This window comes from Rhipicephalus sanguineus, chromosome 3 (assembly GCF_013339695.2).
Source record: "Rhipicephalus sanguineus isolate Rsan-2018 chromosome 3, BIME_Rsan_1.4, whole genome shotgun sequence".
Taxonomy (NCBI): domain Eukaryota; kingdom Metazoa; phylum Arthropoda; class Arachnida; order Ixodida; family Ixodidae; genus Rhipicephalus; species Rhipicephalus sanguineus.
The window spans coordinates 183,274,451-183,299,475 of record NC_051178.1 but is presented as its reverse complement, the minus strand read 5'-3'; the positions used below and the strand labels follow the sequence as shown (position 1 = coordinate 183,299,475).

The window sequence follows — 25,025 nt, the reverse complement described above, 5'->3', positions numbered from 1 at the left end:
AACCTGTCTGACGTACTGACGAGAATTTCCAGAATATCGAAGCAGAACGTGCCTTCGATATCCTAAAACGGCGATAGCACGGGATGGGAAGAAAATGTCCTCATGTTCTCTGGTGAACGGGAAATGACAGAAGCTCTTCCAAGTCATCGGCTGATCAGGGGGCAAGTAGTATTAGTAGTAGTAGTGGTAGGGGTGGTAGTGGTGGTGGTGGTGGTAGTAGTGGTAGCAGTAGTCGTGGTGACTTCATCCTGTAGAGGAAAGACGCTTGTATATCCGCAACCCATGAGGGAGCACGGCGCAGCGTCGTTGGCGAGAGGGGAAAGGGGAGTGAAAGAAGAGAGCGGAAAGGAGAGCCCATCTTCTCGATAAATGAGTACCCACAACGCCGAGCACTATGACGCTGTACTTCTCTCCCCATTAGAAAAACCGGTGGGTGCCCGGAGGCACCGGGAAACGAACCCAGTGCCTCCCGCATTAGATACGGATGCTCTAACCACATTACCACAGCTGCGGTTACCAAAGGAGACGCCTCCTATAGACGCTACCGTTAAGCGGGATGTGGAGAAGGTCATATAGTTGTCTTGACCATCGGACAGAGAAACACCTGATTGGTGCCGCCGTGCGTGAGACCCTTTTGTAGCGTTAGCTACACTGGCCTAGCCGAGCCAGTTTTGCGTGGATTCTCAAGAGCCGTGCTGCGCATGCGCGAGGATCAGTGATGTTACGCACCGGAGCCGGCAGATCCCGCGCACTCCGCCGCCGCTGCGCGCGATTCGCCGCCGCCGGTCTGCGCTTTCCTGAGGAGTGACGTCGTAGCCTTGGCAGACGTATTGGCGCCGGCGCGCGCGCAGCTATTCGCCTTCGCTGTGCAGTCGCCGTCTGACACTGCGCTGGAGCCGCTTGATAGCGCCTCTGACTGGCGTTTGCCAGTGTGTCATAGCCATGGAGAAGGAGAGCGCAAATGCTGCTCAACGGCGAAGAAGAGCGAAAAAGCTTAACTCATCGGATCCCGAAGTAGTTGCCTGGCAAAATAAATATACATGTGCCACATAATACGTATACCGTGTGTGTGTCATTGGAGCAGCAGTAAGCATGATAATCAAGCTAATTCTAGATAATCAAAAAAGCTAAGAATAATTAGCTGAACCTTTGCTAACGCTACGTTATCCTGGCATAGCCAAGCCCCTGCAACGTTTTTTTAAACCACCGCGGTTTGGACCGGAGATGGCCAGCTACCAAGTTATACACTTTTATATTTTATATAGTATTCACTCTTTGCTCTTCGTCCATGATGCCCGACTCTCTCCTCCTGCGGTGAAGACCACCACGCACAGGCGAATCGTATCAATGGCGCTCCCCCTCCTACTCTCCGTTTAACAGAAGGCATGCAACGCTAAACAGTTAATTGAAACTCCAACCACGGTGTTGCATTCGCGATAAGGACGTTATGTGGAACCCACAACACAGAATATAATGCAATCGGTGTACCAATTGCATTATAATGTAGTCACGAATGCGACAGTGTTAGAAGGTTCTCTAACGTATGTCGCGTTGTTTTCATCTATCACATATTGTGCCAGAAAGGAGCGTTAATGACATAACATGAAGCCACACACAAATAAAAAATCAGCCCGGCGCGCACAATGAACGAGCTTACGCAGGGTATTCCGAAAAGAACGGGCAACACGGCACCGCGCAACTGAGCGCGCATGCATGTTGTAACGAGGACGGAAAACGTACGTATTATGTGTAGGAAAAAACGGTGAAATGCGCACGCATCAAGGACAACTTGTGTACACAGCAGACCGCCGGCGAGACAGCCTCAAAAAACTGCGCATCCAGTTAAACCTGCCGGAAACATCCACTTAGTACTAAGCCAGGTGCGCCGAGCACAAGACCATGTATCTGGCTAAAATTTTATTACGACGGCCTCTATACGGACGGCCAAACACAATCTTCTCGATAATTCACACACCTCTCCTCTACTGGAAATACCTCTATTTTTTTTTTCGAAAGGCGATCAGACGGGTCGTAGCATTTCGCATTTCGTCTCGTATAGGAATGGCCGACATAGCTCTTTGCGACGTCTGTGGCATGGAGGAGACATTGCAGCATATCTTCTGCGACTGTCCCCGCTACGCCGTGAAGAAACGATCACTCGCTCTCGCGCGCCTGGACCCCAGACCGATGTCGCTAGCAACTACAGTAAAACCTCGGTGATACGATCACGGCTCATACGAATTTCGGGGTGATACGAATGTTTCTGTGGTCCCGGCTAAGGCCCATTATCCTGCAATGTATTGGAGTACGGTTGTTGCGAACCAATTTGCACACTGCGACGTTTGATACGAACGTACGCTAGCACACAGGTACGAACAGGTGCTGCCCGCAAGATAGTTGGAGCGAATCTTGGAGGCCTTTAAGCACCTTCGCGTTTAGGTTACAGATGGCGTTGACGTCGCGTTTTTTTTTTTTTTTTCCCGACGCGTTGACTCGTGCTCCTGTGCTCGAGGCAGCAGCGTCTTTGTACTGTGTTAACACGTGCCTGCCACGTCGATGCAAGCCATGTCCCCGCAATCTGACGTTCTATGAAACAAGACTGAAACCTCGGCTGCGGGTCCGTCATGAAGTCCCACGAAACGTGGACGAAGACCCCAAGAGACGAAGCGGAGGGTCTTGGCGAAATAGCTTGGCCTCTATCTATTGTGTGCAAAGCGCTTCTTAAATCACTTTCGTCGCAGTACTTTGGTGTCATGCGAAAAAGCGTAGTAAGATTAGGAAGGGGCTACTAGCAGTCACGGGGCACAACACATCTGGTTCATTAATTACACAGGCGCGCATGCACCGTATATTTACGAGTACAAGTATGATCGCTGACGTCTAAAAACTTTTCTGGCAATCGTTCAGAGCTGTTCATGACGTCGCTGCGGTCCTGAAAAACACTAAATCAAAGCGTATGCCAACTTCCTTTTGTCGCATACTGATTTTCCATGTTTTCTGGTGATACGAAATTCGGATGATACGAATATTTTTAGTAGCCCCGCGAGATTCGTATCACCGAGGTTTTACTGTATACTCGAATGTAATCCGGAAAGAGTCAACAAGAATTAAAGCAACGAAGGCCTTGTTGAAACTTCTAAGGACTTGCACGAGACGCTGTAGACTGATAGTGATGCCGTATAGCTCGCAAGACTGCCCAACTGTGACGTGATGTGCATGCTCCCCCTTTCTTTCTCTTTACTCTTCTTTCAATCTTTCCCATCCTTTTTTCCTGTGCAGGATAACATACCGGTTATGCTAGCCTGGTTAATATCACTGCCTCTCCTCTCTTTTCCTTCCTTCTTGCCTCCTCTTAACACGAATCGGCTTCCTTTCAGCGAAAATTTTCAGCTTGGAAGAAAGCCAAAAGTCGCACGAAGCCGTGTCCAAGAGTAAGCAGCCTGACTAATCGCACGAATGTTGCGTTAGGTGCAGAAATCCTGAATCATATGTGCAGAGTTGACGGGTGCGTTATCATGAAAGAGCTGCCAAGATTTTGCTGCATACAAATGCGGTCGCTTGCGCAGCGCAGCATCCTGAAAAATTCAGTATACTGATCCAACGCTTAAAGCCTGTCTCGTTCGCAAATTCTCGGACTATGATGCGGCGGTACTTTACGGGCAAAGTTCGCGCTTGCTCAGTGACATTTCTATTTCGGCTTGTTGAGGGTCTGCCTTAACGCGGTTGCGCTGCCCACTGATGTCCGGCCATCTTCAAAGTCACTCCTTCCTCCGAGACGCTCTCATGGGATCGACAACGAAAGCCTTTTGAATCTTGTCAATGGTTTCCGATGGGGTATCGTCAAGGTTTTGACAAAATGTTAGGCAATATCATTAGATATGGTTTTCTATAACTTATGTACTGGAATCCTACAAGCGCTCACGACACATTATCACTCATGGGCGACTGCCAGCAACTGACGCCTTCTGCGGACGAGAAAAAATTGACGTATGGGCCTGAATATCCCCTCCATATCTTCATCAAAAGAAGTCTTCCAGACTTCATTGGTTTACGTGGCAAAGAAAAATAATTGTTGGGGTTTAACGTCCCAAAACCACGGTATTATTCTGAAGGAGGCCGCAGTGGTGGGCTCCGGAAATTTCAAACCCCTGGGGCTATTTAACGTGCACCTATATCTAAGTAAACTGGCCGGATTCGATGCCATGGCCTTCGGGTCAACAGTCGAGCACCATAACCACTAAACCGCCGAGGCGGGGTGGCAAAGAAAAAGGTTCGATACTTTTTGAACAGGCGTGGTACATTAAAAAAAAGGGGGGGGGGGCTGTGAGGAGCAGCTTCGGCCTTTTGATGTCCAATGAATATGCGTGGAGAGCTGATGACCGTGGACATAACACCTGGAGTTTTACGTGCCAACACCATGATATGATTGTGAGCCACGGCGTACAGCGGAGGGCTCCGGAAATTTTGACCGTCTGGTCTTCATTAACGTGCACTGACACCGTACAGTACACCACCTCTAGCATTTCGCCTCCATCGAAATACGACTGCTGCGGCCGTGATCGAACCCGTGACCTTCGGGTCAGCAGCCGAGCATCGTAATCACTTTACCACCGCGGCGGACACTAGCCGTGGACACTATCGCTTATGCCAACACGGTGCAGAGGAGTCACGTGCGGCTGCTCGAATCCCATTGAAATTCCTGCTCCTGGAAAGACAAATGCTGGATTCCTCGATCAGCTTCCTTTGTCACGTCACGGCTAAATGTGCACACGCCTTTTGTAGTCCCGGAAAGGCGGGTTACTAGCCCCTGATTCCAGCTCCACTCGCCAACGTACAGCCGTTAAATACACGCCTCTCCATCTTTCAGTGAAAGGTGAAGGTCTATGGGAAAGCCGAGTGAAACGTGCTTTTGAGCGAAAGCGTTACCCCCCCCCCCCCTCTCCCCTCAGATTTTTGCGGACCAGCAGGTGGTCCAGCGATCTGTGCACTGCTTCGCACTGGACGAACCGTGTAAGTGTTATCGTACTTTGGACGAATTGCACGTCGCACGCAGCAGCTATTGTACCATCTGCTCGTATGAGGCCTTTCTTCCTTCTCGCCTCAAGCGCACCCCGCTCTCTCGCATGCTCCCCTTTCCCTCCGGCTGAAACCAACTTGTGGCCCGTCAGTTATCCTCCTCGTTATTTTTTTCTTTTTCTATTTTTATGCAAGCCCCGTTGTAATATATAGAAAGCTTTTATGCGTTTACAAAATCAAACTGTTTTGTGGAACAACGATCGCAGCTTGAAAGGCCGGAATAGAGGCTATTTGAGTTTCACTTTTCCACGGTTAAAGGCGACACGTTCCTCTGTGACGTAGTGGGTCACGCTGTAGTGAGTACAATTTTCTATGCCATTTACTGCGGGTGATGCAATTGGGACGGACTCATTTTTTTTTCTAACTGCTCTCATCTTTCAACAGTGTCTGCTAATCCACTCGTACGTGACACAGAGTTACCAGTTTAAATAATAGAGCTTCACTGCAGTCGGATAAAAGATATTCGGCAGCAAGTGCAAGTTAGTTGGCTTTCGGCGTCGCTGCGTGTCATAGACAAGCCTGACAGGCCCCACGATTGCTGTTATCACCGTATGGTATTGCTCTTTCTCGCATAGATCCCAGACCGATGACGGCAGAAACCATTATGGAATGTCGTCCTGAGAGGTCATCGCGGGTGAAGGCGACGAAGGCAGTGCTCAACTTCTTAAACACATCAGACTTGCACCGACAGTTATAGACCAACGGCGTTATCGTGACTGTGAGGTGTGTGACTTCGCGCGTGCGTGCTCTCCTCCTCCTCTCTCTCTCTCTATCTTTATATCTCCCCCATCCCTTGCCCCAGTGTAGGGTAGCATACCGGTCCTTCTAGACTGGTTAATATCCCTGCCTTTCCTTTCTCTCCTGCTCCTTCAATCCTTCCTTCCTTCAATAAAACAGGGTAGATGCCACTGTGTAAGTGACGAAAGCATTTGCTATGCTTGTAGGACCGGTTTTAGCAGCCCCCCAGGCAATTACATGCAAGAACTTTTAGTCCTCTTTATGTCATGTATCAGCCCTGCTTATATACTATGACGCTGCCGATAACAGCCCACTAAATACCTCCTCCCCCCCCCCCCCCCTTCAACTCTTACCACACCAACGAGCGCTGGGATATATATATGGTCTCTACAAGAGGGTCTCATCTGGTCGCGATGGACCAGGATGTTGCCCGAACTCAAGGCATCCCGCACTATGAGCGCCTCTCCTTAGCTAGATATATTCTCAATATAAACATGTTTATTCTCTCTTGCTCTCTCTCTCTCTCTCTCTCTCTCCGTTGTTGGATAGTACGATTCCGATGCAATCCTGATATATTACGTTAAAATAAATCGTTGGGTTTTCCGACGCACAGAAACCGCGTTTTGACAGCAGAGGACAACACAGCGGGTGACTTCGGGCGTGTTTTCACCGCCTTTTGACCTTTATTGAGGACCCAGTTAAAGCAAAGTGCACAAGTGTTCTTGCATACCGCTTGGAATTGAATTCGGTGCAGCAGCGTAACGACGAAAGCTATATCCGCAATGTAGTTACTTCCGCTTGATATGACTTTTAATAGCATGAAACCGGGTTGGCATCCTTGCTCTTGAGTGTACACTTATTCGTAGTATGAGTGAGCAATGACTGGTTTGAGAAGACAACTCAAAGGCAACCTCAAGTTTCTCTAGAAAGAGCTTGGCAATAAATAACTGAAGAGAGGATGAAGGGATATTACTTTGCCCCCCCCCCTCCCCCCTCCCATCTTCCTTTGCCAATCATATAAAATGTCGGATCCCCTGACGAGGAACATTGCTTTAAAAAAATATTTTTTAACATTGCTTTACAAAACATTGCTTTAAAACATTGCTTTACAAAACATTGCTTTAAAAAAATATTTTTTTTTTGCAGAAAAGAAAATAGCGTAGCGCGGTTCGACGACCAGCGGCATTCAAGTCGTCCCAATGTTGATGAGCCGGGTTCTCCTACGACCACCTAAGGTTAAAGCCGGATCATGGACGACTGCGAATGCTCACAGACCTGGACATTTACAGAGACCTTTGATGTCACAGAGTGCGGTAAAGAAATTTTGCCGCTTGTACACGACAATATTCTGGCTCATAATTGCAGCTTGTGTCTATGCAGAAAGGTACCAACGTCAAAACCACAGTCGTCAAAATGCAGGTGTCAAAACTGAAGGGTATCTCTCGTTTTTCTTTCAGTTTTTTTTTTTTGGGGGGGGGGGGGAAAGGGGGGTGTGAGCAGTACAATCTTTTATGAGCAATAACGTAGATGCAAAGCATGAAATTACACGACTCATGGCGAATAAGCTTTCCAAACAATTTGAAGCATCTGTCCTTAAATGTTTCAAATGGCACTTTATGCTTGCTAATCAGAGTTGCTCATACTTCGCAATGTTCGCGTCTCAGCGACGCCAACCTGCGTTTTTCAGATCCACATAGCCTTCTGTGACACCCTTGAGAACTCCTGCTAACTCGAAGGGAAATTTCTTTGCTCCCTCCACCGCCTTTCTTTTACACGCGGGCAATTGATTCGTTGGTCAGCAACAGAGCAGTCGAAAAAATAAGATAAATGCTATTGCTTCGCCGTGTTTATTTATTTATTTATTTTTTGTTCTTGGCCCAGTCTCAAGACCATTACGTAACAGATGATGGAACTTACGTCTTCACTCGAGGATCAGTGCACGACGTGGCAAAGCAGATCCTTGCTAAGCGGGTAAGCAACCACTTCGTTGTGAGCACACGTATTTCGATTGCACGATTGAAAAATAAAAAAATACAAGAGAAACATAATTTCAGTCTACAAGCAGAAAATGTATCGAATGCCAGAAGAGCAATCATATTTATGCCCTGCAATGATGCATAGGTCTATGCGCGTAGTTCACAGACATACGAGCCTTGGTCACTCATGATTCCTTCGTGATAGGACCTCTAGAACTGCACTGTGTCCTGCTGTACTAGTACGCTTTCTGACGTTAGATAATGCACGTTTGTCCCGACAGTGTTCCAAGATCCTCTTACTTCCTCTGGTAGTGTGATCTCGCCGGCAGGGGCCCGGCAGGGGCGTAGCGAGGATATAATTTCGGGAGTGTGGGTATGTGTGTAGGTGGAGGGGTGCTTCTGTTTGCCTATATGTCCACGTGTGTTTTTGCATGTGCACTTGTATATATGCACACAAACTGCAAACGTTCGGCGGTGTAGGGGTTGTACAACTCCGTCCATTCCCCATCGCAACGCCTATGCTCGCCGATCTTTAAAATAGCAGACAGTGTTTGATGCTGCTAAGGTTTGGCAGCCCGCTCTACAAGCTTTTTATCAAATTTATGCAAATGCACCATCCGATCTATTCGTTCGTTAATTAATTTCTATCGTAATATTGATGTAATAGACACGGTCGTGTGTTGTCGTTTCTTTTATTAAAGTAAAAAAGCATACGCCACTGTTTTACTTTACAATGCATAAGGACAGTAGATGTGGCTTTGATTATTTTTTTAATAAATAGCCGGATACCGATGGGATGAGATTGGTTGAAGCCCGCACAACTTTGATATTAATTCCACAGCGTGCAGAGCAAGAAGCCTTCTTCGTTTGCGATGTGCGTGACATTGCCAAGAAGGTCGACCTCTGGCGACAGTGTCTTCCAAGAATCATGCCTTTCTATGGTGAGTCACTTCCATAAGTGTTCGCTGGTACGATCACGTTGTAGTGTTGTTTTTTTTATTCTGTTCCCTAGTAATAAGTAGGCTTTCTTGGCAGCGTAGCACTAGCTGGATAATTTTAACTGTGTCGTGTGACATTGTTGCTGAACTGCGCCACCTATTGTCTGTATCAGTGACATGTGCTAAGCTTAAAAAAAAATTGGGGGACGCTTAAGCTTCGCCTTTAAGAGTTGAATGCAACAGCGATATCCGGTCCCATCCTCATCGTGCTCTATTTCGCTTGTCATTATGTTCAGTCGCCCGGTCTCACACACGCACACCCACACACACTCGACATACCTATAGTAAATGTAAAGGTTTCCGCCCTCTTCAACAGCACTTTTATTACAACAGTGTACCCACTACGTGTGTGTAAGAGGATGCGCGCACTAATGTGTATGCCCTTTGTAATGGGTGGCATGCTTTAAACCAGCAGCAATTACGCGCGCGATACTTTTTCGAAGTTGCGATGCACCCACTACGTGTTCGTCAGGGAATACGCGCAGTGGTGTGCGTGCTTTTGGTAATGGGTGGCCGGCTTTAAACCACCAACTCGTTATGCAGTTCACATGGTGTGACGCCCGATAGCTTTTACGCTTGTACGCTTGTACGTACGCTTGTACTCCGTTGTACTGCGATATTACATCTCGTACTGTGACACCTGTACGCAGGACGCGTATGTTTGTGAAGCATTAAAGTTAATTTCGTGGCAGTTCTAAGCAATGGCGTGGCTCTGCGGTAGAACACGTGCTCGCCCCGCAGACGGCCTGGGTTCGATTCTCACTCGTATTGAGGATTTTTAATTGTTCATTTTATTTGCATATTTCTCAATTTTTCGGTCATGGACAAGATGATGATTTTTCGCTCACAACCAAAGACGCCGACACCAACGCCGACAACAGAATTTCTGCGGAACGAGCTCTTTAACGCTATCGCGTTAATAAGCCAGAACAGAACGAGGATAGCTATCAATAAAAGGGGTTTGCCGGATCGATTGTTCAAAAGTAAGGTGAAAGAACAAAAACTAACTAGCATAAAAACCAGACTTACGTTACCATACAGCCCAGAAAGTAAGGCCGTGACTTTAGCTTTGTTTTTTTTTTTTTTCAGATCTCACATTGATATAGACGAGAAAATTGGCAGAATAACAAGTTCACCTTGTGGTTCACAGACCACCGCTCATTTCAAGGGGGGTGCTCATAACATTCATGCATCTATCTATTCGTGCACACTTGGAGACAAGCTCTGCCCTGCGTCTCAGCGCATCATCTCGACTCCCTCCCTCATCTCCACGTTCTCGGTGTCTCTTGCATGTAGAGTTCAAATTTATTATTTTAACTTCATGGTTGATTAGCATTCATGGCGCTGTGCTTTGTAAAATACATTGCCTTGAGTTCAACTCGTAAACACAGTGGTCGCATTTCAATGTGGAGGAGACGCAACTGTACACTTAGCGTAAGGAACTTGCACATGTAGTTGGAAAAACTGCGTTAACGAAATGCCCCTGAACTGTGTAAATAAATCTAAATCGGCGAATCTAATCTGGAGTTGTTCAATATAGCCGAATCCTGTCTTTGTAGAATATAACAACACTATATATAGATAACGAGCTAAGTATCGTCGCTTGCGCAGCATTTGACTGGCCTAATTAACATGTGAGAACCATAATCAGATAAGTTCTGTGATATGACCTCTTTCTAAAAAAAACTGTATACCTTATCGTAATCGCGAGAATCGCGCAATAGTACTGCCTCTGAATGGCAATATAGGTTAGGAAGTATCTATTTTTATTTCTCTCACTTTACGGTATCTACCATTCAAAACAGACGCAGTTGCATTTGCAAGCGAATACTAAATATTCGCACGAGAGTTAAAAAATTGTCAGCGACATTATAAGCAACACGTACCACAGGCGGGTATGGTATGATGAACTTTATTCGGGTCCTGAAGATCAACCCTAAGTTGACGCAGGCGGCTCCCACGTTGGGACAGTAAGGCGGGTGCCTGGATTTTAGTTAGAAGGCCCAACTGTCTTTCACTGGTGACAAACATGTATAACCTGTGTAATGATTTCATAGCGGTTACATACCCTGTCATCAACAAGTGCTTGGTAGTCGTAACACAACTGTTTGGTGGTTACGTTAGAATGCGCAAGAAAGCAAAAAGCAGAGGCGGTAGAACTAGATACCAGCAAAAACGACAGCCGTAGACAGTGCAATGTCCTGCTCAGCAAAAGGAAAAAGAAACTACCGAAGGCGTTCATGGGAAATGAAAGTGACCACTATGCACGCTATTTGGGCTCTCCCCATCTCCTCCTGTAGCAAGCATTTAGGGAACCACTGCCTCCTCCCCCCCCCCCCCCCCAAATCCCACGTTTTGAGCGTACTTATCACCGAAATGAAAACCAAGCTGTTCAAACATCTGGCGCAGAATTTGTTTCGGTCATGCAGCTCACGTGATTCTCTATACCTGATATACTACTCCATATCTTCTTTTTCTCCTTTTTTTCAAAGCTGACTGGCCTCTTATGCACAATACATTTATTTCCACTATAACACTGCAGCTGCAGCGCTAAACGGCCCAGTTTCATGGTACTTAACAATAGTTAAATTCATGCATCCGGACGTCAAAACAAAAGAGCTGCAGTCTCAGTGAGTCATGTTAAAAAAACGAAGCGATCGAAAATAGAACACACAGTACAGCTCCTCGCACGATACCGTAATTAACCAGCAAGAAGGTGATACAGCAGTATACGGTGCGCCGTATAAATAGTCACTTTCGAACCGTGCCAAAATATAAAGACAAAACTCCAAAAGCCGTAATTCTCTTCGGTCGAGAAATCTATCACTGTCGGTGCTTCGTGCTTTGTGCGAAAGCAGCCTAAGTCATTTTCTTCGCCTTTCTTGCCTTTTTGCGTGGAGAGGTACAGTCACTCTCCCTAGCAGGAAACCATCTAATGACTTTCCTTGTACTGCGACGTAGCAATTATTGCAAAGTTCAGCTTCTGCATTCGCGTACATTGAACGTCAAGTTGAGATTTCGTAAGACCTTTTCGTTTACACCGAACTCGTATGTATCATCACGAAAAAAAAGAAAGAACGAAAACGCGAGTCTACTGACCCGGTGTAAATGTACGTAACAGCTGCAATCGTTATTGCGTCTATGTTTTCAGTGTTTCGCTCTTGGTCACTGCTCCCGCACATTGTTAGGCATTGCCCAATGCAGTGCATTGAGCAATGCAGTGCATTTTCTGTGGCACGGGAAGGGACTTGGTTAGTCTAATTTGGTGTCCTCGCAGATTCACTTCTCCCGTGATAACCAAAGAAAATTATGTGTTATGGAAAATTGGAACAGGCGTTGCTACGTGCCTGATTGTTTGGCTGTATACCCCGTTTGTCGTAAATGCGTTTTTATATAATTCAAGAATGGCGTGCGCATTGCAGCTGCTCCGAATTAGGGTTATTAATGTCGGTTACGTAAATCAAAACGACTTTCCTGTAAACATGGTTGCATAAATGTGTCACGTAGCTATGTGTGTGACCAATTGTTTTTTGCGTGTTCTCCTCATTTATCTTGATCAAATTGGCCTGACGGTCTCATAATAACAAGTTAACAAGTTGCGCTCCACTGACCTGTTTTTCCTCTACGTGCGACGCTACACGCTACAGATGTGGTAATTTTCGCTGGACGCACTGCGAATATGCCGCGCAGCTGCATTCTAATTAGAGATTAAAGCAATAACCTCTGTTAGTTATTTGTTGCTTTTGTTTATTAGTTGCACACGCACGGGAAGATAGACTACAATAGGGTCTGGTTTCCCAATACACTCAAGCCTGCATATATCGAACCAGCAAAAATATGGGAATTAGTTCGGTATATCGTACAATTCGATATGAAACTTGTAAAGAACTTATCGTGTTTAGGTGAGCATTTCGGAGTGCAAGTATGCTTCACGGCGTCGCTTCGCGATATTGCAAGAAAGGAGGCTTCAAAGCAACACGCAGGATTTTTTATATATATTTTACGTTTCCGCGTTTTGCAGTTGGGGGTGCGGATTAATGCAGGGGCAGGCAATACGCGAGAAAATGAGGTATCGGTGTAAACAGTGCCTGAATATCTTCATACTATTCGGGCGCCAGAAGCCTCCAGTCCTTCTTGTCCCTAATATAGGTCTTGTTCTTCAATCGTGCTGAGAAATTTGGCTGCTGTGTGCAGCGGCGACGTCAGACTTCTTTTCTCCGCGGTCGAGTGCGTTGATTATCGCCAGCTTTGCGGAGAACAGCATGTTCTTCCGTTTCACGTACGGCAACCATCGTGCTAACAAAGCGAGCGGACAATCGCGGAGAAGCGAACGGCGCCCGCGCACGACGTGCCGACGGAAGTGACGACGAGGAATCTTGGGAGATACCATGTGATGGCAAGCGGTAGTTTCTACTCGCTCCGCGCGGTGCACTCCCACAAAATCTATTAAAACAAATATTCGGGAGGTGATGAGCACTGGCTAAGAATGCGAAGGCGAAAGCCAACTTGGACCTTCTGTTGGTCTGTTGTTGGACTTTCTGCTGATGCTGATGTGCTGTTGAAGTTTATCTTCAACGTAATGTTGATGTCCTGTCGAACTCGGTGGTGCCATTTCTGTCAGACTTCGTATTGAAATTTGGTTCAACTTTCTGTTAGGCTTCCGAAGAAGTTCCCATTGACGATCATATGCATTGTGCTGACATTTATTAACTGTTATATCGACGTTTGTAGAACTTTCAAATATCGTTTACTATACCATCTGCCAGGGTCGTGCGGAACCGATGCTATACTACGATCGCGTATGTACATTAATGTATGTGAGCTCTCAAAGCACTTTCTTTTAATAAAATGGCAGTGAACACAGACCGGGTTGTTCTTGTTGTTGTCGTCGTTGTTGTTGACAAAGCTACAAGCAAATGAAAATTTATCGTTTTCTCTTTCTATCTCTCTCTATCTCTTTCTATCTATACATCTCCCAGCCATCAAAGCCTGTCGGGACCCAATAGTCCTCAACGTTCTCAACAGTCATGGTGTCAGCTTTGACTGCTCCAATAAGGTAAGCAATATCATTTCAAGCATCATTCGTCGATTAGAATCTTTCAGGTCGCACGCTCGGGACCTATGGATTCTAATGGGCACCTTGTATTTTCTTTTCTTTTCTTGGGCACGCGCAGTCTGAAAATTCCTTATTACGCTTGTGGCGTAATAAGGAACATATGCATTTTCTCTGCATTTTCTCTGTGAAAATATTCATTTTCTCTGTTATTTAAGCTGCTGCTGCTGCTGCTGCAATACACCGATGTCCCTGGATAGATTGATGTATCGTGGCTTTCGTGACCCGGCACTCGGCCCTTTACAATATCCTTGTCGGGCAAACGCGTGCATGTCGCCAGCAGGCCGTTATATAAATCAGAGGCTTAGGGAACGCTAGTGTAATGTCAAGAACACTGTTTCGGGCCACTGAGGCAAGTATTGTCAGACTTGCGGCTGTGTCCCCGTATTTGAAAGCACGGAAAGCAAGATGACAATAGAGACTATTGAGCGTATGAAACTGTAAGCGGGAAAGGATGTGCGTGAGCATTCCTTCATCGGTGTTATCGAATAAAGAAATGCGGTTCTTACAGTTGTCGCTTTAGAAATTTCCAAGCAGGTTGTCATTGCAGTGGTGGACGCGAGTCGGTTGTTCGATCTGTATCTCTATATGTTGCCTCTCTAGTGTCCGTTTTCAATCTCGCGGTTAGATATATATCTATGAAGCGCGTGCGAAAGTAAAAACTCGCAGTTGAGAATTAGCGTTTCAAGTGCGTGATCATATTAACTGTCCCTGTCCAGTCGAGGTGCACTGAGTTTATTATAATTTTTGCATAGCTAGTCCTATATGTGGCCGAACTTCCCTTTTTCACGTTTAGTAAAGTAGAAGGACAGAATCTATGGTTTTGCATCAGTCGCCCAAGCGTGACATGATGAGCCCAGTGTTTAATTTGCGATTTGTCATTGGTCACCAAACGACAGGCCATGGTTCAGGTTCACCATTATCGAAGAGATATAGCTTCTTAATGGATGAATTCGCTCGAAAAGACGACGGCTCAAGGATATGCAGGTTTATTTAGACACCCGACACGAAGGAGAAATGTCTATTTGATAAAATCATTATGCATGGTTATTTTACGGAGTACCGCATCTTGTGATCGAACATTATGGTCTCCTGCTTCTCTACACCAAGCCACGGGGTAAAATGAAAACTGAAAAAGAAACTCCAGCATTCGGTATCGTTTCGACAACCCATATCTCGTGGTTTATAGGCATAGCTTTTATGCGGAAGTTTCAACGAGCTTGCTAACTTCGTCATTGCAGCCTTAGTGCATACACGTGCATGGCAGTGTCCTATGCTGCGGCCACAACACCTGTACCACCGCTCTAAAAATAAGGGCAAAATTTATGACCCGCTCGCGGATACAAGCAACGGATTCGACACGTGGTGGGCGGCATCACCACGTGCGAGTGTGAAATAGGCGCATGGGACAGGAGCATCCTGCATACGCACCTGGACTTTCATTCATTAATCCCTTCCTGTTTCTCTTTCTTCTTAATAACCAAGAATGACGTTCGAGCTAGCTCGCCAAACTAAAAAAAAAACAGGTGCCTGAACCCGTAAACGTGAGAAGGAGCTTTTATTTGCCATATTTTAATGTTGATAGTGGTTTGTAAAACTTTAGCTCAACCCTAGTGAAACCCTCGTGAAAAATGTCTGACTTTGTCGTGAAATACACTGTAAAAAAACGGAGGATAAGTTCGGCGGGAGCTTGAAAAATGTAAGGAAGTTTATGAAACGAAGCGTTGTTAATCATCCATATATAGCAGGAAAGCAACAACTGAAGGAACACGAAGCTACAGCGTCGGGTGAATGACAATCCTATTCGCCTAATAATTAACTATTGTTGTAGATGCGTAGTTTCAAAAGTGGACGTGGAAGAAGCGCGTTGGTTTGAAAAACCACGTTATGAGCTATTTTTCTGCGGAATTTCTTATTAGCATATTATTTCTTTTTTCAGGGTGAGATCAGCGCTGTGCTGAACATGGGGGTTGATCCGGATCGCATCGTGTACGCCAACACAATAAAAAGTGTCTCGGACCTTAAATTCGCTCAACAAAACGGCGTCACGTTCATGACATTCGATTCCGCAGAAGAGCTGACCAAGATCAAGGACAAACGGGCAAGGTACAGTAATCACGCGCATGCGCGTCTCACAAACTGGGTGACAAGTAATGGTCAATCAGATAGCGAAACTATTCATTGGTGCCCAGTGACGAGTCTGTTCTGGTAAAATACGTGTTTGTTATGTCCGCAGGCTGCTGCTTCGAATAGAAGCCGACGAGACTGGTTCCCATCATTCATTCAACTCCAAGTTTGGCTGTTCTTTCGATGAAGCCAAAAGAATCCTTCAAGAAGCTCGAAAGAGCGGAAGCAACGTTGTCGGCTTATCGTACGTATAGAATTTCTTAAAATGTGTTACATCTCCGTTACACATTGTGATCTGCACTCCCATAAAGATTATTGAAATCAGCTGATATGGGCCACCCGCGCAGAAATATTAATTAGAAGAGGTTAACGTAGCAAACTTGTTTGTACTTAGTTGCACCAATAAGGCGCTTTTACACTATGACAAGGTTTGTCTCGTACATTGAATATCAGTGGAATTGATACTTATATCACTGTGGTGAGGTGTGCTGCTTCCAACTTGTTCTAAACAAACTGAGCCACCTTTCTTTTTCGTTTTTTTTTTTTACTTTTAATTATATTGCGTAGACGTCGCTCCGTACTGCCAGGTTAGTTTGTTCACTCTTATATTAGTATAAAGACCGTAACGAAAAACAGAGCAAGAAGACATGGGCAGTATGGGGCACACAGACGAGTGCCTTTCCGTCCCCGTCTTCTTGTGCTGTTTTTCGTTGCAACGCTTCAAAACCAAATAGCCCACCGACAAGCACTGACAAAGTATAAAGACAACACGAAGCAAAATTAAGGCGGCGAGATGCTCTCTTTCATGTCCAGTTCTACGTGTCTTACGCACTGTAACAAATGCGCAAGTAGTAGTTTAATCCATACGATCCATACGTGAGGCAATAGCGCATATATAGCAGCAGTTTTGAGTGAAGCATTTGTAACATTTATTCACTAGCGCTTAAATCCCCCGCCCCTTCCTTGTGTTTTAATGTGACGAAGATACGTTTACATTAGACGCCACAGCTTGCCCGCTGGCGTGTGAGAGAATACAACGCCACGCGATTTACTTGTTCTCTGTAGATTTCACGTCGGTTGCGCATATCAGGATCCTGTGATCTTCGCACGCACAATCGAACGAGCAAAAGCCATCTTTGATATGGCGTCGAGCATGGGCAATACGATGAGGGTTCTCGACGTTGGTGGCGGCTTTCCCGGAGGCCTGAGAATACGCGAGAAATTCTTTGAGGTAAGCAGCCTTCCCTATCTTCCGTAATACGCTTAATCTTAGTGAACGTCATATTAATCATTGTTCAGTTTAATCGGCATGGACTGTTCTACATGCGTCTACGTACATTTTAAAAAGTCAATGCTGGGTAGTTTTTATGCCATAACGATTACTTTGGAAGTTAATATTTGGATTTTGTTGTGTAAGTTGAATTTGTGACGTCTGTAAGAAGGCCTCGTAAATCACAGGGTAAAAGAAATCTGATGAAATGGAAGTAATTCCAAGGTTTAGGAGCCTATGTCACTTCTCTGTGTGTGCTCGTTGAATTCCAGTGACAGAACACCGGCAACAATAAGGGCCTATGGATGCTGCTCTTACCACATATAAACGAGACAACTTCAGTATATAAATATCTATTCTCGAAATCTGACTTTCTTCCTCGTCGGCATCCAATGGATGCATATATAAACAATATCACTCAGCATATCCAAAACGTTTTCTTGAGTCTATTCAATCACGTTCACTGATTACCGAATTACTTACTGCATAACTGAGCGTCATTTTTTTTTATTGGTGTCTCAGGTGTGCGAATCTATACGCTTGGCTACAGATCTTCACTTCCCAGTGTCCAGCGGGGTGCAAATCATTGCCGAGCCTGGACAGTTCTTCGTGACGTCCGCTTACGCTCTCGTCGTCCAAGTTATTGGAAAGCGGCACCGCGAGGTTGTAGCAGACGGTAAGCCACTTACAACGCATGTGTAGTATCATTCGTATGGCGTTTTGTTTGGCATTCAGAACTATTTCTGTAGCATAGCATGACCTCGGTGATACGTCACCTATGGATGGTAAATTCCATACCGTTTATAATGGAGGTTTCTGTGCACATCGTGCTATACCTAACATGCATTCACACAAAGCAGACTGGCAGTGCCTACGCCCGACCTTGCGCGACGTATTTGCACATAGAATGAGAAATGAACCGCATGCGTTCTAGCTTAAATGCCACTTGTTGTCTGGCAAAGCAATAGGCAAAGCAATAGGCAAAGCTAGAACTAAGTTGAAGGCCTCTGCAAAGCTGGAATCGCCGACACGGGACAAGCTTTTCCAGCTAATATGCACGCATCAGAGAACGGCACTATTACTCTACAGTTCGCAACTAAATAGCTTAATTAAAAACATCTGATGGACACTGCGCGTCCCAGAAAATTGGGGCGTATTCCACGCATTGTTTTAGACAGTTTCATGGAAAGTGGTATGCGAGTAGCAGCCTATGCCGCTTCTTTCATTTTTTTTTATTTCTCTTTTTTCTTTTCTTTTTGCATTGAGTCAAGTGTTATGTGATGGTTTCGCTTATGAAAAAGTTCACTCTTAGTCATACGCATGCGTAGGGTTTTCCCTTAGGAGAGGCCAGGTTTCACTGGCAAGGTAAAGGTTGTAGACCTGCTGGCAACAGGTACGCTGAAGGTTTTCGGCGTTGCCAATTGAGGCAGGAGTGAACGAATTTCTGCACGTAGCGGTACATCCCTCGCCAGAAGTATCGTTGTCGAATGCGGTGATAAGTTTTGGGTACCCCAGAGTGCGCACACTGCGCATCAGAGTGGAACGACTCGCATATTTCAGAACGCAGACTGCGGAGTATTACTAGCAGCCACTGGCGGCCTCCGGCGTTGTAATTGCGTCGGTGCAGTAGGTCGTCGCGATGGCTAGATGGTGGGCTTGGCGAGCGACGCAATGCGCGAGTGGGAGGTGCTGCCGACGGATCAGTGAGCGGGTCTATCAGCGAGGCCATCCATTTATCCTTATGCTGTTCAGTAGCGATTATGTGAACTTCGATGGAAGAAACGGCAATGTGAGATAATGAGCAGTCGGCATTGTCGTCATGCAAGGGGGCGTGGGGGGGGGGGGGGTGCGAGAAGGCGTCGGCGTTAGCATGCTGGAGTCCGTTGCGGTACAGCACGCGGATATTGTAGTCTTGCAGGCTAAGTGCCCAGCGGGCAATACGGCCTGAAGGATCCTTCAATGACGACAACCAGCATAGTGCACGATGGTCGGTAACGACATCAAAGGGCGACCATAGAAATAAGGACAGAACTTTGTAAGGGCCCAGATGATCGCCAGGCATTCATTTTCTGTGAAGGTGTAATGGGTTTCGGCTTTAGTAAGCGTACAACTTGTCTATGCCACGACATATTCAGGGAACCCCTGGTTAGCGCTACGCAACGACAGCGCCGAGGCCAGCACCGCTGGCATCCGTGTGTACCTCTGGAGGTCCGGTCCCTGCCGGCGGCAAGATATCTTTTCGTCCACTTTACTTTCTTCACATTTATATCCCAATTGTTACAAATAACATCTCCTATACTTTCCTTGGCGTTATTGTCTGTTAGTTCTCATTAATATTGCGTCTAACAAAGAAAAACGAGCCCATAAAAGCCATCTTCTGTCTATGTGTGGTGTTCTTGGGACAGTCGAGCAACAGATGATGCACATCCTCATTATTATGACTGCACGAACATGTTGAATATGACGCGCGCTTAATTCGGAACAAAAAATGTTTTGTGTACGCTGTTCCGAGTAGTAGGTGATGCATGAGGGTGTCGATACGTCGTGGGAACTGAGGGTCTAGTTTGCTCTCAAGATTGGGATCGATGCGTTGTCGCACTTGTAGTTGCGGTGCGATTGTACCAGTTAAATCGGTGTTTTCAACTATATAATATTTTCCGCACATCTTGCATAAGTAGGCCCACCTGTATAGAAAATGAATTTCTCCTCCTATTTGTAACTGCGCTTTTTTTTTTCGCGTAGGTTGGAGCCAAACTCAGCAGGACGTGTTCATCAACGAATCCAAGGACAACTGCGTGTCGCGCAACCTTTACGACTACTTGGACGTGAAGATCTGGCCATTGAAGGTCAGCATACCGCTCTACGGTGTCATTCCGCTGCGTCAGAAAATGTATAAGCCATCTGAAGCATTCCAGCTGTCATTCGAACTTAAAGTAGCTACTCACATGTGCCGCGATGCTGCAGCAGAGGAGCTTGGTGCTTAGAACAAAGCTAAAACAGAGCTGTTCGAATCACACACCAAGTATGTGCATTGACCCAATTAAGCACACCTGACGTACTTCACTCTTATGAAAGAAACAGAACAGTAAGAGGCTGTGTGTCTTTTTAATTTCTCTCCATCACTGTATTGGTTGCGCCACACTGACAAAAAGCTGCAGCATGATACACACCAACAATCCCAAGGTTTCATAACTGATCTACGTGCAGATGTTGGAGATAAAGGAAATCACAGCTATCTTTTCTACTGAACGTCAAAGCATCAATTCAGTAGTCGTTTGGAAATCAATGACGCATCGACAGGACCCTCCACTTAACAATTCGGTATTTTACTTGACGCTCAAGTTACACACACAAGAAAAAAAGTACCCAACGCGATCGACGCGTTATTATCACGGCCTAAGATTAGCCTCTTTACGTTTTGTGGGAGTCGTAGCCATTTTTAAAGAGCCGACGAACGCACTTGTCCGCCTTGTTGTCACCAATTTTGTTGGTTCTGCATACTTTCTAACACATATCGATAAGTGACGACCAACTTTGGTCACATTTATGTCCCCGATGAGTGCAATTCAACACTCACAAGTGAAATGGCAAAGCAAATGATACATCTATTATTCGTTGAGAGAGAGAGAGAGAGAAGTTTATTTATAGGAAGGCAGAGAGGTCGGCCTGAGCGATAGTATGCTCTAGCCTGCTACTCTACACCGGGGGTGGGGAAAGGGGAGAAAAAAGAATGATGGATGACGATGGTAAGTAAACGATGTAAGAATGGGCTTGTTGGTGGTGGTACTCGGCGAAACTTGTAGCGCACTATGACGGACACGGACGACGAAAGTAAAGACAGGACGATGCGTCCTGTCTTCACTTTCTTCGTCCTTGTCCTTCATAGTGCGCTACAAGTCCCGCCCTCTATCATGGGGCGTGAGGGGCCAAGCCTCGCAGTGACTCATTACTACCGCAGAAAAAAAAAGAAGGCATCCTCAGGTGTATTTCTATTTGATTCTCACACATGCAGGAACCTTTGGAGAGACCGCGCGACGTCCCGACCACCGTGTGGGGCGGCACGTGCAATCCAGTGGACTGCATTGAGAGGAAGCCTCTCTTCACCGTAAATGTGGGCGAGTGGTTGCTCATGGACAATATCGGCGCTTACTCGCTCAGCAGGGCGTCGGGCTTCAACGGCCTACCGTATCCGGCAGTGCACTACATCGCGCCGCAGGAAAACGTCAGCGCACTCCTTCGAATTTTGAACGCTTCTCCCCTGCGCAGCGGCTTTGGTCAACCAGAGGGTGTACTCAAAAGAAGCCTCCTGACGCAATGGAGATCGGAAGCAGCGGGCTGCGACGAGCAAGCTAATGCAGTGCCTGTAGCGGCTCTTCCTTGCTGAGTCGACGTAGGGAGTCTGTCAGGGAAGAACTGACGTTCAATTGCACATATGTACATACATAAGCATTTTGTCGCGGATCTAGGTATAATGACGCATTGCCATGCTTGGCTGATAACAAGAGAGAGAGAGAGAAATAGATGAAAAGGAAACGCAGGGAGGTTAACCTGGCGCGAGTGACCGGTTTGCTACCCTGCACAGGGGTGGGGATATAGGGGTCGGAAAGAGGACAGAGAGAGAGTGAGATAAAATGAAAACGAAAAAAAAAAACGCACACATGCACACACACGCAAGACGTTCCAGTCAGAGCCGTTCTGAGAGACCAGTTGAACGCAGAAAGCGCAGTAGCGCTTGCACAGCCTTTTTCTGTGACGTTTGGTCCGGTCGATGGCGCAGGATTCTTTCTTCCGACAGAGTGAGGTCGTCCAACTTATCGAGCGCGTTGCAAAGTGACTGTCTCTGTGAACAGTACTGAGGGCAGTCGCACAGAATATGTTGAATTGTTTCATCACTGCCGCAGTGGTCACATGATGCGGTGTCGTTCATTCCTATGCGGCACGCGTATGCGCGCGTAAATGCGACACCCAACCATAACCTGCACAGGAGGGTAGCGTCACGTCGGCGAAGGCCTGGAGGAATTTGAAGGCTGAGAGTTGGGTCCAGGGAATATAGTCGCGCATGCTTGAAGTGCGGCTCGTTCCATTGCGACGTGTTGCATTGACGAGCAAGCACGCGGAGCTTCCATGCAGCGTCAGTCCTAGAAAGCGATATTATTATTTGACTGCTTTCTGTATGGGCTGAACAGGCAGCTTGATCGGCCCGTTCATTGCCGATAATTCCACAGTGACTTGGAAGCCATTGAAAAGTTATTTCATGGCCTTTCTCAATTAAATGGTGAGTCTCTTCTGCAATCTGAAATACCAGTTGCTCGTGCGGGCCGCGGCGTAAAGGTGACAGAAGGGATTGCAGTGCCGCCTTTGAGTCAGTGAAGATCGTCCATTTTTGTGTCCGTTCATCAGCAATGAAACGTAATGCGGCAAGAAGCGCTGCGAGCTCTGCTGCTGTCGATGTCGTAAGGTGAGAGGTCTTAAATTTGATTGTCGTGGCTTTCAGAGGTATTACGACAGCTGCGGTTGAGCTGTTCGTCATAACGGAGCCGTCGGTGTATACGTGCATTGAGCCTCGGTACTTCTCATATAACAGGAGCAAAGCGAGCTGTTTAAGAGCCGGTGACGACATATCTGCCTTTTTACGGATGCCGGGTATCGCCAGGCTGATGATAGGCTGAGTCAGGCACCACGGAGGAACTGAAGGTCTCGCAGCGGGCGTGAAGCCTGTTGGCAAAGACTCGCGATATGCGGCTACCGTTCGGCAAAAAGAGGTGCATGGTCGGTCTACTGGTAAAGAGGCTAGGTGGTGGCGGGCAGTCCGAGCAAGATGCCTTATATGTGTCCTGAGTGCTTCGACGTCAATATGTGTCTTGATGAGGTGATCTCTGGCGATCGCTATAGAAGCCACCGTCGACGCGCTAAGAGGCAGGCCTAGGCAAATTCGGAGCGCTTGGGCCTGAACACTTTGTAGTATTCGTAGGCTTGTTTTGCTTGCGTTGGTTAACGCGGGCAAGCTGTAGCGCAGGAAGCCGAGGAAAAGTACCCTGTACAGCTGTAGCATAGCACTTGGTGACATTCCCCAAGTCTTGCCTGCGAAGAACTTCAATAGATGACAGATGCCGATCAACCGCTTTTTTATGTACAATACGTGATGGCTCCATGAGAGATCCCTGTCGATTATGACACCCAGAAACTTGTACGACCGAATATACGGTATAGTTTGGCCATTGATGAATACGCCGTAATGATTCATAGGTTTGCGCGTAAAAGCCACGAGGGCGCATTTCTCGGAAGAAAGCTCCAAGCCTCGATTACGGAGGTAACGGGCAGTTTGAGCGGCAGCTCTTTGAATTCTCGTTCGCAACTGCAGGCGTGTTACGGCGGACGTCCAAATGCAGATATCATCCGCGTACATTGATATCTTCACTGTGCTTGGCAGGTGCTCAAGGAGGGCAATCAGCGTAAGATTGAACAATACAGGACTGAGTACGCCGCCCTGGGGGACGCCACGGTAGCTGTAATGTGGAGAGGTTTGGCCGTCTTCGGTGCTCACAAAAAAGGATCGCATTGAGATGTAACTACGTATCCAGCGATACATCCGACCACCTATTCCTACCTCTTCGAGAGCGGTGAGGATGGATTGATGTGTAACATTGTCGTACGCCCCTTTGACGTCGAGGAACAAAGAAGCGCAGAGACGCTTACGGCCTTTCTCGTGTTGAACGAAGGTGACCAGGTCAACGACGTTATCAATCGATGATCGACCACGTCGAAATCCTGCCATTGCATCTGGGTAGACGTTGCTGCCCTCCAAGTACAACTCCAGGCGTCCGAGGATCATCCTGTCCATAACTTTGCCTACGCAACTGGCAAGTGCAATCGGGCGGTAGGATGAGAGCTCCAACGGTCACTTGCCAGGCTTCAATAGTGGAACCAGGCGACTGGTCTTCCAGCTTGTCGGGAGCGAGCCATCTCTCCAAGATTCGTTGTACATATCTAGGAGAAACATTCTCGCGTGCTCACCCAGATGACGCAGGGCTCTGTAAGAAATTCCGTCGGGCCCTGGTGCCGACGTGTGTACACACAAAGCTAGTGCTGCCTTGAGTTCGTGGATGGAGAATGGCAAATCCATGCGGGGATCACGTGGTTGCGGACAACTGCTCGAGAGTAGTAAGCTGGTTGCTGCTGTTATTTGGCCAGATAATCTGGCACAGAATTCTTCGGCCACGTCTATATCTGGTCTGTTTTGGGAGAGGGCTAGAGCCTTGAATGGGTACCGCCTTCGGGCTGCCTAGCTTACCTTTATATCTATATCATTTCATTCTTTCTCTCTCTCTTTGCTTACGCAGTTCGGGTGGGACATTGTCTTGCTTACGGCGTCAAACAGGCAAATAATGCTTAACACGATCTCCACCCAGGCGTGATTCAGCATAAGCTAAAACAATAAAAGGAACCGATGTAGCTGAACCTTTTGTTACTTGCAACCGCATGGAGAAAAGTGACAGGAAATCCAGAACCGAGCTGTATATGTGTGACTCCAGTCGGGTGAGTTTTTCTCTGAAGGTCAACCAGCGATGACATGTCGAGGATTCAAGCTCCACTTACGTATTAATAGGACGGATTCAGAGGCTTTCACGCTAACCACCGGGGCAGTTTAATTTAATGGCTTTTCAGTCAATGTCATTTCAATGTGTTTTCCACAAGGTCTTCGGTAGCTTTAATAAAAAATGTGAGCC

At 46.7% G+C, this 25,025-nt stretch overlaps 1 protein-coding gene across 1 annotated transcript; it reads left to right on the top strand.

Moving 5' to 3' along the window:
• Nucleotides 1–5,248: 5,248 nt before the first annotated feature.
• LOC119385194 (ornithine decarboxylase) lies at nt 5,249–22,221 on the top strand. Its single transcript, XM_037652707.2, has 11 exons — nt 5,249–5,372; nt 6,961–7,127; nt 7,696–7,785; nt 8,632–8,731; nt 13,768–13,844; nt 15,841–16,007; nt 16,138–16,272; nt 17,094–17,259; nt 17,821–17,974; nt 20,041–20,144; nt 21,311–22,221. Exons 2-11 carry the CDS (start codon nt 7,014–7,016, stop codon nt 21,680–21,682), a joined length of 1,479 nt encoding a protein of 492 aa, XP_037508635.1. The 5' UTR covers nt 5,249–5,372; nt 6,961–7,013; the 3' UTR covers nt 21,683–22,221.
• The last annotated feature ends 2,804 nt before the right edge of the window (nt 22,222–25,025 follow it).

What these genes read in the sequence shown, in the direction of transcription:
- LOC119385194 (XM_037652707.2), top strand. Translation starts at nt 7,014, where the DNA reads ATGTTGATGAGCCGGGTTCTCCTACGACCACCTAAGGTTAAAGCCGGA. An exon ending in CTTTGATGTCACAGAGTGCG is followed by an intron (nt 7,128 to 7,695) that starts GTAAAGAAATTT and finishes TTCTTGGCCCAG; the next exon opens with TCTCAAGACCATTACGTAAC. An exon ending in GCTTTGACTGCTCCAATAAG is followed by an intron (nt 13,845 to 15,840) that starts GTAAGCAATATC and finishes TTCTTTTTTCAG; the next exon opens with GGTGAGATCAGCGCTGTGCT.